Source organism: Macrotis lagotis, chromosome 1 (assembly GCF_037893015.1).
Source record: "Macrotis lagotis isolate mMagLag1 chromosome 1, bilby.v1.9.chrom.fasta, whole genome shotgun sequence".
NCBI lineage: Eukaryota > Metazoa > Chordata > Mammalia > Peramelemorphia > Peramelidae > Macrotis > Macrotis lagotis.
In genome coordinates this window covers 857,734,170-857,747,579 of record NC_133658.1, presented here as the reverse complement: position 1 = coordinate 857,747,579, position 13,410 = coordinate 857,734,170, and the positions used below count along the sequence as shown (strand labels likewise).

The 13,410-nt window shown below is 35.9% G+C and overlaps 1 protein-coding gene across 11 annotated transcripts in view; it reads right to left on the bottom strand.

Moving 5' to 3' along the window:
* LOC141508835 (peptidyl-prolyl cis-trans isomerase H) overlaps positions 1-13,410 on the bottom strand; it is a 215,584-nt gene that overhangs the window by 167,983 nt on the left and 34,191 nt on the right. For 10 of the 11 annotated variants that reach the window (XR_012474522.1, XM_074217810.1, XM_074217798.1 and 7 more), the window contains 3 exons: positions 10,815-10,886; positions 5,880-5,992; positions 1,199-1,278 (listed from right to left, as the gene is read on the bottom strand). Coding sequence is in view for 9 of the 11 variants with exons in the window: in XM_074217810.1 (XP_074073911.1) it covers positions 1,199-1,278; positions 5,880-5,992; positions 10,815-10,886 (265 nt within the window). In the remaining 2 variants the exon portion in view is untranslated. Of the gene's footprint in view, positions 1-1,198; positions 1,280-5,879; positions 5,993-10,814; positions 10,887-13,410 lie in introns of those variants that run through there. The other variant, XM_074217804.1, reaches the window with a different exon arrangement.

The window sequence follows — 13,410 nt, the reverse complement described above, 5'->3', positions numbered from 1 at the left end:
TTGTTTAACAAACTTGTTTCTCTCTGTGATTAAAATGAAACCAGTTTCAGTGACTGCCAATGTGAGAGACTCTTGCTATTTTATTGTTTTTAATTAAATTTCAGAGGATAATGACATATATAGAGAAAATAGATTTAAAGTATGAGCATTTTTGAACAATGAAGAAAATAAAACATTAAAAAGATTATTAATGAAGTTGCACATTCTCCTCAGTAGGAAGATCTTTGAAAACAAAAACAAAAATTCTCATTGATGCGCCAGGGCTTAGATGTCACCTACTTTGGAAGTAGGGAAATGGACTACAATGAACTCTCATAGGGCTGTCTGGTCTCAGCATTTTATGAATGAGCTATGATTGATCTTTCAGCAGAATTAATGGGTGAGAGGATGCAGAGTAGCAATACAAGATTCCATTGTCAAAGATAAGTCATAATTACTACAAAGAAAGCAAACCTTCTAAATAAGTCAATCTGTCATTATTGTATTCCGTCTTATAGTATGGGGAAATGGTTCTAGATAGGGTTTCATCAGGTCCCCAAATGTAACATTTATAGCACACTCTCTCTTCTTCCAGTAAGACCAATGTGGAAGGCCAGGAGATCAAGGTGATATTTGCTAGCAATTTGAGCTTAGAAGAGCTAGTCAGGTTCCCCCCCCGCCATGAACCTCAGCTCTCTTTGGTAAGAATGGTTCTCGTACTGCCTATTTCACAAAGATTGTTGTAAGGAATATGCCTTATAAACATTAAATAAATTTGAGTCATTATTATTTTTACAAATTTTTAAAAACAAATATTTGAGAAGTTTTCAATTATTAAGGTTGAATGATAATGGCTGCTCATGAATGAGGCCACCCAAACAAGTACTTAGTGAGCCCAACTAAATATAGTATGTGTACTATCCAGTCTGGGACACAATTTGATTGTTCCCAGCATCATCTACAATATTCCTGAAGGATGGGTAGAAAGGCATGGAATTTGCAAGGGTGATTTGAGATTTTACTCATTAACTTGGTCTAGGTACTGAAGCCTCTCTGATAAAAAGAAAAGAGGCTACCCCCCCCCCAAGTCATCCTCTTTCCCAAGGGGAAATAAAGACAGTAACAGTCCCTCCCTTTTCCTGACTGGCTACTGGAAGCAATACAGGATGGGGAGAAATCATGTGAGGAGTTCGTTCTTGTCTCTATTTACAAAGTTTACCTTTCGTGGAATATCTCATCACTTTTTTCATTTCCTTCTGCTTCCCAGTTGTCTTTGGCCACTATTTCTTTCTTTTTATCCTGCCAAGTACATTTTAATAATAATAATAAATAATATATAATATAATATAAAATAATAGTAAGTAAATTATGTCATAAATACGAATCAACCAAGTATTAAGTGTGTATGTGCTATGTGTCAGACATAGGTGCTGGCAGGCAAAAACAAAAAAATGAAACAGTCTGTCCTCACAGAGCTTACATTTTATCAGGAGAGCACATAAACATACATAAACATAAACATACAGAACAAATACAAAATGAAGACTCTGTACAAGGACCGTACTTATTCATTCTCTCAACTTCAAAGAATCCATAAATCCTGTGAATAAAAACTCTGGATACTCATGTCTTTCCTGGATATTCTATAGAAAAAAAAATCTCATGCTGCATATGAAGAATGATATCTGTATTAAATGCAAGTCTAAAGCAATGTAAGTTGATCGATAGCAAGTACCAGAAATCATTCTCATATCCTTTTCACAGTAGTCCCTGAGGACCACTACACCCAATTAATTCTACAGCACTTCAAATACTCAAAACAGTTTTGGGGGAACACTTATTGGAATTTCCTTTAGAAAGCTCTGCATATTCCTCTCTATATGTTCAGTGGTGAAAAACAATCATTTGAAGAGTTTTTGGAAATAGCTGAAGATCAGTCATAGTTAAATCTGATGAATAATCTAAATAATATTGTTGGTTTTTTTTTTTAATAAAATAATTACACTAGCCTTTGTGAGTTGCTAGTAAACTATCTCTGTTAGCATCTCCAGTAGAGGAGTTTTATAAGTTCCTGTTTGTCCTTTATTCCTGAAGAGGACCATGACATCAGGGAAGTGAAGTCATGACATGCAAAGGCATTGGATCTAAATGAAAGAAGGCTGTACAAAGACACCAGCTTCGCTTTCTCCTCTGGAGTCATCTGGGTCCAGTGGCCAGATATTGATCAAGAAAACTAGAAATGGCCCCAATGCATGGGAGACCTTGACCTTCTTAAGCTAAAGTCTTTAACAGGTCTCAGTCAAATTGAGGCAATGCCTATTCAGTGATAAAGGTTAGGTAGGAAATGAAAAGTAAAATCTTCTTTTACTTTTTTTTTTTATATATTTTTTTCAAGGCAATGGGGTTAAGCGGCTTGCCCAAGGCCATACAGCTAGGTAATTATTAAGTGTCTGAGGTCAGATTTGAACCCAGGTATTCCTGACTCCAGGGCAGGTGCTCTATCCACTGCGCCACCTAGCCACCCCTGAAAAGTAAAATTTAATGAAAAAAAAATTTTGACTAAGTATGAGAGTTCTGAAGCAACAACATATTGATTTTGTAGGTTTTTGCTTTTACACAAAAGGTGGCAAGCAAGTTAATTACTTTATGGTGCATCTAATATATAAATATTGAGTGACTGGATGAGGAAAACATGGATTATAGGTGAAGAGCTTTTCTCTCTGGAAACCTGAACGCTAAGCCCTTGATACCTGAGACCATCGTTCTATCTCTTCCCCAGTGTCCTTCTTATATGATTAATGCTTCCACTTCTCTGGTCTTCCTCCTATCGGGAAGTTCCTCCCAAATCTCCTTTGAGGAAGCGACTATGCCAGTTATCATGCTCTCTTCTCTTCAAACCAGGCTTCAGCACTTTGGTCAGTGCAGCACTAATTCAAATAAAATTATTACTTTTTTTGCCTTTAAAAAAACTTCCAGTATGTAACAGTCTTTTGCTGCAAATACTTATTATTTATGATTTGGAACTAATTTCAAAGATTTTGATTTTTTTTATTTTTTCAGATTTTTTAATTAAATCTCATTTTTTTCAATTACCTGCCTTTTTTCCCTCCTACACAATTGAAAAAGAAAAAAAAGGCCCTTATAACAAATATGGATTAACTAGGATAATAAAGGAGGAAGAAAAAGGTTTGGTTTAAAAATCTCCTTTGGAACTACCTTCCAAGAAAAGTGTAAAGCAATCTGTAGACACTTTAAATCCAAGTTGAGCTTTCTTCTTTCTTAGAACTGTTAAGTTCTGGAAAGAATCCTTTTCTAGAACAAGTCTGGCCAACTAGTTCCCCTGAGACAAGTTATTTTCAATGCATTACACCCAAGGAACGTTCCAGAGCTGGGCAATGATCATATTGTCTGAGATTTCTAGTCAGTATCTTTGATATAGGTCAGGAGCATAGAACATCTGGCCTGTAGCCCATATGAGGTCCTCAAAATCATTTGCTCTAGTGCTGCCACAACCACAGGTAGATCTAGTAATTCAATAAATCTAGGAGCTTTATTGAGGTGAGTTAATTAAATGTTTGACCAAATATAGCAGGTGAATGATGCTATAAATATCCAAATGGCTCTTGGCAGAAAAAAGGTTTCCTACCCCTGATTTAAGTGAATCTCTTTGTCTCCTGCCTAATATTCTGACTGGCAAAGAGACAACTAGGCAAGGAATAGATTGTGCCTGCATGTAGAGGCAGTGAAGTAGCACAGTTAAGAGAGGGCTATGCTTAGAGTCAGGAAGACCTGAGTTCAAATATTGCTCCTGACACTAGCTGTGAGACCCTGGACAAGTCATTTAGCCTGTTTGCCTCAGTTTCCTCAGCTGTAAAATAAGAGTGCTTATAGTACCTTCTTTCCAGGATTCTTGTGAAGATCAAATGACATATTTCTAAAATGCTCTGCATAGTCCCTGGTAGGTGCTTATTAAATATTTCTAGATGAATTGATTAGTATTTCAATAACTATTCTTTAATTTCTCCTCCAAGTAACTTTCTAAAGTCTTGAATACTTGGAAATTCAACTCAACAAACATTTAACAGTCTCCTATGTAGAAGACACTATGGTAGGCACCCCAGCTTATCTTCTGCATACATTTGTGCATGTATGTATATATAGAACACTTGCAAGGGGCATCATAAATATCTCATCTTATCTTCACAAACCTGGGAGGTGAATTGCTATGATTATTTTCTTTTTACAGAAGAAGAAACTGAAGCAGATCCAGGATTACACAGCTAGTAAGTGTTTGAGGCTTGATATGAATTCAGATCTTCCTGAGGCTGGGTCCATCCACTGCAGCCCCAGCTAGATCTGGGTCATTAGTGCACCTGTGTCCCATCTATTGGTGTCTATGTCCATCACTACATTTGTAACTGATCCACATATCTATATATTTTATAATTGATATATGTATGTGTTAGCATTATCATATCTGCGATGGAATAGAAGGAGACAAAATTTCCTTATGGATAACTTCTAGACTGATTCCTCCAATTCTTTACCTGCATACAAAAGGGAGTTCAGGAAATCCATGTCCAGTTCTCCTTAAGGTCATACATCCCTAGAAACACTGTCTCTCCTGCATAAAGCAGCTTAGGTTCTGCTAAGTATAAGGAAAATCTTCCTCAGGCAAGCTGGGTTATTCAGGAGAGATCTTGAGATCAAAACTACTTAATAAGCTGGGTAGGGGGGCAGCTAGGTGGTGCAATGGATAGAGCACCGGACCTGTAGTCAGTTCAAATCTGGCCTCAGACACTTAATAATTACCTAGCTGTGTGGCCTTGGGCAAGTCACTTAACCCATTGCCTTGCAAAAACTAAAAAAAAAAAAAAATAAGCTGGATAGAGGACTGGTACCAAAGAGACCTTTACCCCACCCTATTTTCAGCAGCTACCCTCTGGTTTTAAATTAGAACTATGCCAATGAACATAATGCAATATTATTATGCTATAATAAATAAAAATTCATTCTACTTAGAGTAGCTAAGCTATTCAGACAAAAACTTCAAGGTTATTTAAGGTAGTGAATTAAATGGAAATGAAGTAGATAGTAAAGAAACTTTTACTTTAAGTGTTGATGGTTTCAAATTATTTTAAAATCCATTTCAATTTTGCATCAAAATTACCAGAGAGGTGGCAAGTGCAAATACGGATGATGAAGTTAAATATGCTGATATCCTGAAGAAAAATATCAAAGAAGGTGGATATAAAATATAAAAATATAAAAAAAATCAAAGACATTGATCAACACATTTTTAATGTGGATGAAATAGACTTGTTCTAGAAAAGGATTCTTTCCAGAACTTAACAGTTCTAAGAAAGAAGACAACTCAACTTGGATTTAAAGTGTCTACAGATTGTTTCACACTTTTCTTGGAAGGTAGTTCCAAAGGAGATTTTAAATTAAAACCAAACCTTGTTAATCAGTCTCAAAAGCTCCAAGACGTTAAAGCACATTGACTGCTTTCCATTTTTTTGGCAGGCAAATAAGAAGTGACTAAAGTTATTTTCAAAGACTGATTTTCAAGTTATCTTAGCCCAGGGTTGAAAAAGTTTCAAGGACAACAATATCACATTTAAAGAATTACTTATTGGTTCACTGTATGTGTTCAAATTCCCCAAGATGTAGATAAAGTTCTCTATGCCCAACAGTGTATATATGAAGATTATGTATCAAGAAAAGACAATTCAGTCTAAGCTGCTAAGATATTTTAAATGACAAGGTTTTCATGATATCATCAGTGTAAGCACCAATTATACACCTACAGAAGTCCTGTTGTGTAATCATCATAATCATCATCATCATCATCATCATCATGAAGTTATTAATTACAAAATAGTTCTTTAAAGTCTTACCAATTTCACACACACTTTTCTTTCTGAATCGTTCTGGACATGATTTCTTAACACCAGAATCTCTCCATCCAGACTATAATTATGTTGCTTTGCTTCCTGCGAGTCAGTAGATTCTAAAACAAGGGAAGTAACAAAATATATTGACTACACTGAATCTAAGGACAATTTTGGTGATGACATCATTGAAATTTAAGCTGTGTCCATTACTTTCTATCCCTGTAATCTCACAGATTAGTATTTTTCCACATCCAAAAATGAATCATAGTAGCTAATATCATATGAACTACTTTCTTGGAGTAGGCCAAACCAATTTTTATAACACGAGGCCACCAAGGAGGTCTTGTGAAGCCATGAGGGTGGAGTGAAAACAAAGCCACTGGACTTCAGAACCAGGAGACCTCTGGATTGATCCTGCTTCAGACACTTAATAGTGTTGCAACAATGAGCAAGTCCCAAGTTTTCTAAGCCTCCATTTTTTCATTCATTAAATGGGGATAGTAATACTTCCCACTACCTACCTTATAGCTATTTTGAGGAAAACACTTTGCAAAATGCAAAACACTGTTGTTATTCTTAGTGCTAGAGGGACAAGAACTTCCAGAAAAGAGCTTTGAAATTGTCTATCCATCCTATAAAACTTGAAAAAATTTCAGAAAAATAAAATAACCATCCAAAATGATAACAGCACCCACTTATTGAGAAAAAAATGTGTATATTTTTGCCAGAATCATACCCCAGAAAAATTCCTTTCCTCTTGACTCTCTACTAGTAACATCTCATCTGGCCTATAGGATGCTTAGCATCTCCATGTCCAGAACACTGACCTAGAATTCCTTCTCTTCTGCTACTACCTCTACAACCTTCAGGGAGTCACCATTTGAGCCTCAATTTCACATTCCAACAAAGACCAATATCTAAAACTGCTATATAATATATAAAGAAATATAAGCTATCAATGTATAGTTCCCATATTGGATTATAGAAGAAGGTATGGAGAAAATATTTATTATTTATAGTTTATTAATATTGTTTACCTTTATGTGGCTAGAGAAAATTATCTAACCCCAAAGACTCTGAGATCAGACTGATCTAAGAGACACTCCAGAGAAGCTGAACGGTTTTGGTTAAAAATAGGAAAAAAGGGGTGGCTAGGTGGCGCAGTGGATAGAGCACTGGCCCTGGAGTCAGGAGCACCTGGGTTCAAATCTGACCTCAGACATTTAATAATTACCTAGCTGTGTGGCCTTGGCCAAGCCACTTAACCCCATTTGCCTTGCAAAAAAAAAAAAAATCTAAAAACAAACAAAAAAAATAGAAAAAGAAAAAATACAGACAAGAAAAATTAGGAGGCAGACACCTCTAAGGAAGGCAGAGACACTGGGTCAATGATTTGAGGTTCATTAATGAATTGTTGCAGTTGTAAACCAGTCCAATTATTCTGGAGATCAATTTGAAACTATGCCCAAAAGGTTGTTATGATCATGTATACCCTTTGACCTAGCAATACCACTACTAGGTCTGTATCCCAGAGTTCACAGAAAAAGGAAACAGACTTCTATGTGCAAAAATATTTATAGTAGCTCTTCTTAAGGAATTGGAAAATGTGGGGATACCCATCATTTGAGGAATGGTTGAACAAGTTAAGCTATGTGAATATGATGGAATACTATTGTGCTATAAGAAATGACACAGGAGATGATTTCAGAAAAACCTAGGAAGTCTTATATGAACTGATACAAAGTGAAGTGAGCAGAATCAGGAGAATATTGTACACACAAAAAAGCAATATTCTAATGAAAATCAACTGCTACTCACCAATACAAGCAATTCCACACCTCAAAAATCTTCTATCCTCATCCATTCTCTAATTCTTTACTTCAGTCTTTGACAAAAAGGCAGCCTTTCTCCTTGTTAAAGACAATCCTTCTCCTCAATTTCCAATTTGTTCTCTCTTCTTTATAAACTGCTCCTCGGTCAATGCTTCTCTCTAATCTGCAATCTCTTCTTATAATAACATTTATTTAGAGCTTTAAGGTTTGCAAAGCTCTTTAGGTTTTCTTGTGAACTACTGGTTACTTCACTGTTGCCAACCAACATGCTCAGGTTTCCTCCATCTAAAGAAAAGTTTTTATTGGACCCTCCAAACACCTCATATTTTGATCCTGTATTTCTTTACTTTTACAGAAAAATTCCTCACCCCCAACTCCCCTCTGCAATCTGATTTACAACTTCACATTCAAACAAAACTCTCTCTCCAAGGTTTTCTTTTTCTCTCCAAGGATTTCTTTTACTTAGTCCCTCTGCAACTTTTTAAAATAGCATATAATTTTCAGGTTCACATTCTCTCCTAACCAGCTCCATCTTCCCTCTCCCCTTATTAAGAAAACAAACAAGTCATTACAAACATGTCTAGTCAAACAAATTCCGGTTTTTGCTATGTATATAAATATACCTATATGTATATATCTCAATCTGTACTTCGAGTCCTTTACCAAAAACATGTGTAATCAATCAAAACAAGATGTAACTTTGGTAATATTAAAAAAATTATTTCAATCTCTCCTCTGAGGACATCACATTTCTATCTGGAGGTAGACAGCATGTTTCATCAATTCCTTTGAAACTGTGGTTGGTCATTGTGCTGATCAGAGGTCCTCAGTCTTTCAAAGTTGAATGTCTTTACAATGTTGCTATCACTGCATAAATTGTTCTCTGATTCTGCTTACTTCACTTTTTTTTTAAAAGGTTCTTGCAAGGCAGTGGGGTTAAGTGGTTTGCCCAAGGCCACACAGCTAGGTATGCTCTATCCAATGCGCCACCTAGCCACCCCTGCTTACTTCACTCTTGATCAGTTTTTATAAATCTTCACAACTTTCTATGAAATCATTCTCTTCATCTTTTCATATATAAAAATATATGAAATATATATTATATATGTGTATATACATATGTATTATAACTTATTATTTCCCTAATTGATGGGCATCCCCTTGTGTTTTCAACTTTTTGCCACTGAGAAAAGAGCTGCAGTAATATTTTTGCACATATGGGTCTTTTTCCTCTTTCATGGATCTCTTTGGGGCACAGACTTATGTATGTTTTGTACAGTTTAATAGCTCCTGGGGTATAGCTGGACCAGCTCATAACTCTACCAACAGTACAATAATATGTTGGTTTTCCTCTAGTCCCTCAACATTTGTCATTCTTTTTTTTGTCAACTTTGCCAAGCTAATGGGAATGAGCTGGTACTTCAGTTGAATTTCTCTAATTAATGGAGGTTTAGAATAGAAGTATCAAAACTCCCCAGGATCAACTAAATTAAAATGTAATTGGTAAAAGTTTAACAAAATAATTAAAAATATAATACAAAGGGTGGCTAGGTGGTTCAGTGGATAGAGCACCGGCCCTGGAGTCAGGAGTACCTGAGTTCAAATCCAACCTCAGATATTTAATAATTACCTAGCTGTGTGGCCTTGGGCAAGCCACTTAACTCCATTTGCCTTGCAAAAACCTAAAAAAAGCCTATATACAGATAGACAGACAGACAGATAGATAAATAAATAAGTATATATATATATGTAATATAAAATAGATAATGTTAATGTGTGCTTTTCTAAGTCAATGTGCTGCCCCCAGGGATCATTTCTATTTGAACTGAAAACTACAGATTTATAGCATTTTTCACATGGCAAAGTATAGCCTGGATTTCTTCATATGTAAATTACCTATTTATAACTTTTCTTTTTTTCTTTTTTTTGTTAAGTTTTTTGAAAGGCGATGGGGGGGGGGGTGTCAAGTGACTTGCCCAAGGTCAGACCTCTAGGCAGTTATTAAGTGTCTGAGGGTGGATTTGAGCTCAGGTCCTCCTGACTCCAGGGCCGGTGCTCTATTCACTGCACTACCTAGCTGCCCCCCCATAACTTTTCATTTAAAGAAACACTTGTAAAGTAAGTAATCAATAAATATTAAGTACATACCATGTGTCAATGAGTGCTAATTACTAGAACAATAATAAGAATTTTTTTTTCTTTTGAAGATGGGGTCTCCCTATGTCACTTAGGTTGAAAGGGAGGAGGTTACTCACTGATCAATCCCACTGCTAATTAGCATGGAAGTTTGACTGGCTTTTGTTTTGATAAAAGCAACCAGGAAGCTTCCTACTCCTAAAGGTTGACTTTATCAAAACCACTTTAGTGTGAACAAGCAATCAGCCTAGCCCCAAGAGTCTCAGCATCTTTAGTAGGAGCTATTAGAGGCAGGAAAGATTAAAGCCATGTTACATAATGATTGAAAAAAAATTATATGTGTATAATAACCCCTCAATAAATTAATTTATAATTTTTTTCATTTCAATTAAAGTATTTTCTTAAAACAAGGAACATAAATGTATAATTAAAGTCACATATATTCACATTTCCAAATATTTCTATTGTTAGTTATTTTAGTCATGTCCACCCTTTTATGACCCCATATGAGGTTTTCTTGGCAAAGTTTTATACTGGAGTTTTTTTGGCTTGTCAGTCACTACCTTCTTCAGCTCATTTTACAGATGAGAAACTGAGGCAAAAAGGATTAAGTGACTTGGTTAGGGTCACTCTTAAGTGTCCGAAGCTGGATTTGAACTCAATTCTCATGACTCTAGGGCTCATGCTCTATTCACTGAGCAAACTAGCTGTCCCTAATTATTTCCATAGTTATTCTATTAACAGAAAGACTTCTTGGAAATGAGACTTAACTACAGAGAGTTTCTACACATGTAATCCTAGTAGTAAATTCACAAATCCACTTCTGGGTAATTGCAAGTTTCTCTTACCTAGTGAGAGAATGGAAGTTCAGGAGACAGTTGGCAGATTGGAAATATATGATATCTGGTCAAAATGAAATACTATACTTACATGATCTGAACATTTTAATAATAATAATAAAGTGACTTACTGTTTTCTTTAAATTTACTCAAACTTTCTTTTAGCGTCTCAATTTCTAGTTGGGCTGATTCCAAGGCAAGTTCTAAAAGAAAAAAGAGATATAGTATACTTACTTAGAAACAAAATTAAAAAATATAAATTCATCAAATTCCATTTCTTTGCATTTTCAAAAACAAAATATAAAGTGCTCCAAAGAAGATTTTAAATAACCAAAAAATTTCTTCAAAAATATATTAAGCATAGTCTTGAACTAGACTGTCCTAATATTCAGAATTGTACCCCAAAGATATAAAACTTCAACAACAAATTGAAAAGAAATAATTTTGGGGCAGCTAGGTGGCAAAGTGGATAGAGCACTGGCCCTGGAGTCAGAAGTACCTGAGTTCAAACGGGACCTCAGACACTTAATAATGACCTAGCTGTGTAGCCTTGGGCAAACCACTTAAGGCCATTCATTGACTTGCAAAAAACCCCTAAAAAATAAACAAACAAATAAATAAATAAATGATTTTAACAAGCATTTATTAAGTTCCTGTCCTGTGCCAAAAATAACTATAGGCACAGGGTATACAAAGACAAAAAAATGAAACCATCCCTGACCTCAGACTATATTATATCAGACCTTAGCATTTAATTAAGCAGTGTCTTGTCTTATATTTTTTATATTTAAAAGTTTCATATCTTTTTTATTATTAGCTGACTTATTTTGAATTCAAGGGCAGGTACCATTTAAAAAATATTTATGAAGGCCTTTAAAAGTTATAAAGTATTTCTTATCAATACAATTATGTGAGATCAATAATACACAATACAATTTATTATCCCCCTCTTTTAAAAGATTTTTTATTTTTACTTAAGGCAATGAGGTTAAGTGACTTGCCTAAGACAATTATTAAGTGTCTGATATCAGATTTCAACTCAGGTCCTCTTGACTCCAAGGGCTGGTGCTCTATCCACTGCCCCACCCAGCTGCCTCCTACCCTTCTCTTTTTAGATAAAGAATCTCAGGTTCAGAGAACTGACTTGGCCATAGTCATAAGAATTTTAGAAAACCTTTTTACTTATCAAAGGAGGGGTACAAACCCAGTCTTTTAACTCCAAGGTGGCACTTTTCTAAAACTAGTCCTTTTGTATTACTTTCTCTCCCCCATATCTCATGGCTTAAGTACATTCTATCAAATGAGATTTTTTTTTTTGTCAGGCACTTGGGAACCATAAAGTGCTATGTTGGGGCAGCTAGGTGGCACAGTTGGATAGAGCACTGGCCCCGGAATCAGGAGAACCTGAGTTCAAATTTGACTTCAGTCAATGATTACCTAGCTGTGTGACCTTGGGCAAGTCATTTAACCCCATTGCCTTGTAAAAAAAAAAAGACCATAAAGTATTGTTAAATATAGTCTATTATTACTATTGGTGCTAAAAAATACTAATTAAATGAATAAATGACTGTATGAAATAATCAGCTTATAATAATAGTCTATGTGTCTCTTTCTCCACCCCTCCAAAAAACCTAGAATAAATATGACCATTTGTATTCATTCCTTTTTGGAAGTCCCTCCTTGGGACTCACATCTTGCCTGGGGATAGAAGGAGTGCAAATTTAGCTAGGTCACTCCGCTTTCAGAGTGGTTCCAGATTCTAGCTGGCTCCAGATTCCAGAGCAGACTGACCTTCACTTTTACATCCCATACAGTCATCTGTTCAGGCCAGCTTGCCACTGGAGTGTACAACCTGCTTTCTCCCACTCTACCCCCACCCCAATTGCTTCAAGAAAAAAGTGCAAGTTGACATCTTATGTCATAACTTGCCTTCTCCATGACTACCCAGACCAAACTCCCTCCCATGTACTTTTTTTTCCATTTGAATATGAGTTACATAATATCAAGCATGAAGTGTTTTCAGTTATACAATAGCATTTAGCACAAAGCTTAATAACTGTAGAAGTTTAATTAATAAAGGCTTCTTCATTCATTCACATGTTTCAAAGCAAGATCATAATTTGGGGGATATAGAAAGCTTATTTTCTATTATATTCACAAAAAGTTTCATGGGCCATTAATTAAAAGGTTCAACATGGAGGAACAATGTGACTTTGAAAAAACTAAAAACCTTTTAAAACTTTCCTTTTGAAGACTAAACAAATAAAATACATTAGGTATTTAATTTAAGAATGTTTTGAGGCAGTTTGAAATCTCTCCACCTCCTTTTCCCTTTCTCCTTTCCACATAGTCTCCCGGCCTTTGCCCTGGCTGTCCTCTATGGCTGGAGTGGGCTCTCTCTTTGTCCATCTCTAGAAATCCCTAGTGGTCTTCAAGAGTTAGCTTGAAGGGGTGGCCAGGTGGTGCAGTGGATAGAGCACTGGCTCTGGAGTCAGGAGTACCTGGGTTCAAATCTGACCTCATACACTTAATAATTACCTAGCTGTGTGGCCTTGGGGCAAGCCACTTAACCCCACTGCCTTGCAAAAAAAACTAAAAGAAAAAAAAGAATTAGCTTGAGACACCTTCTCCATGATCTCCCCAGCTGCCAGGGCCAACTCTCTCAAAGCCACCTCCCTATCATTTTGCATGCATTTCTAGGAGTGCAAGTTGTCTTTCTGCATTATG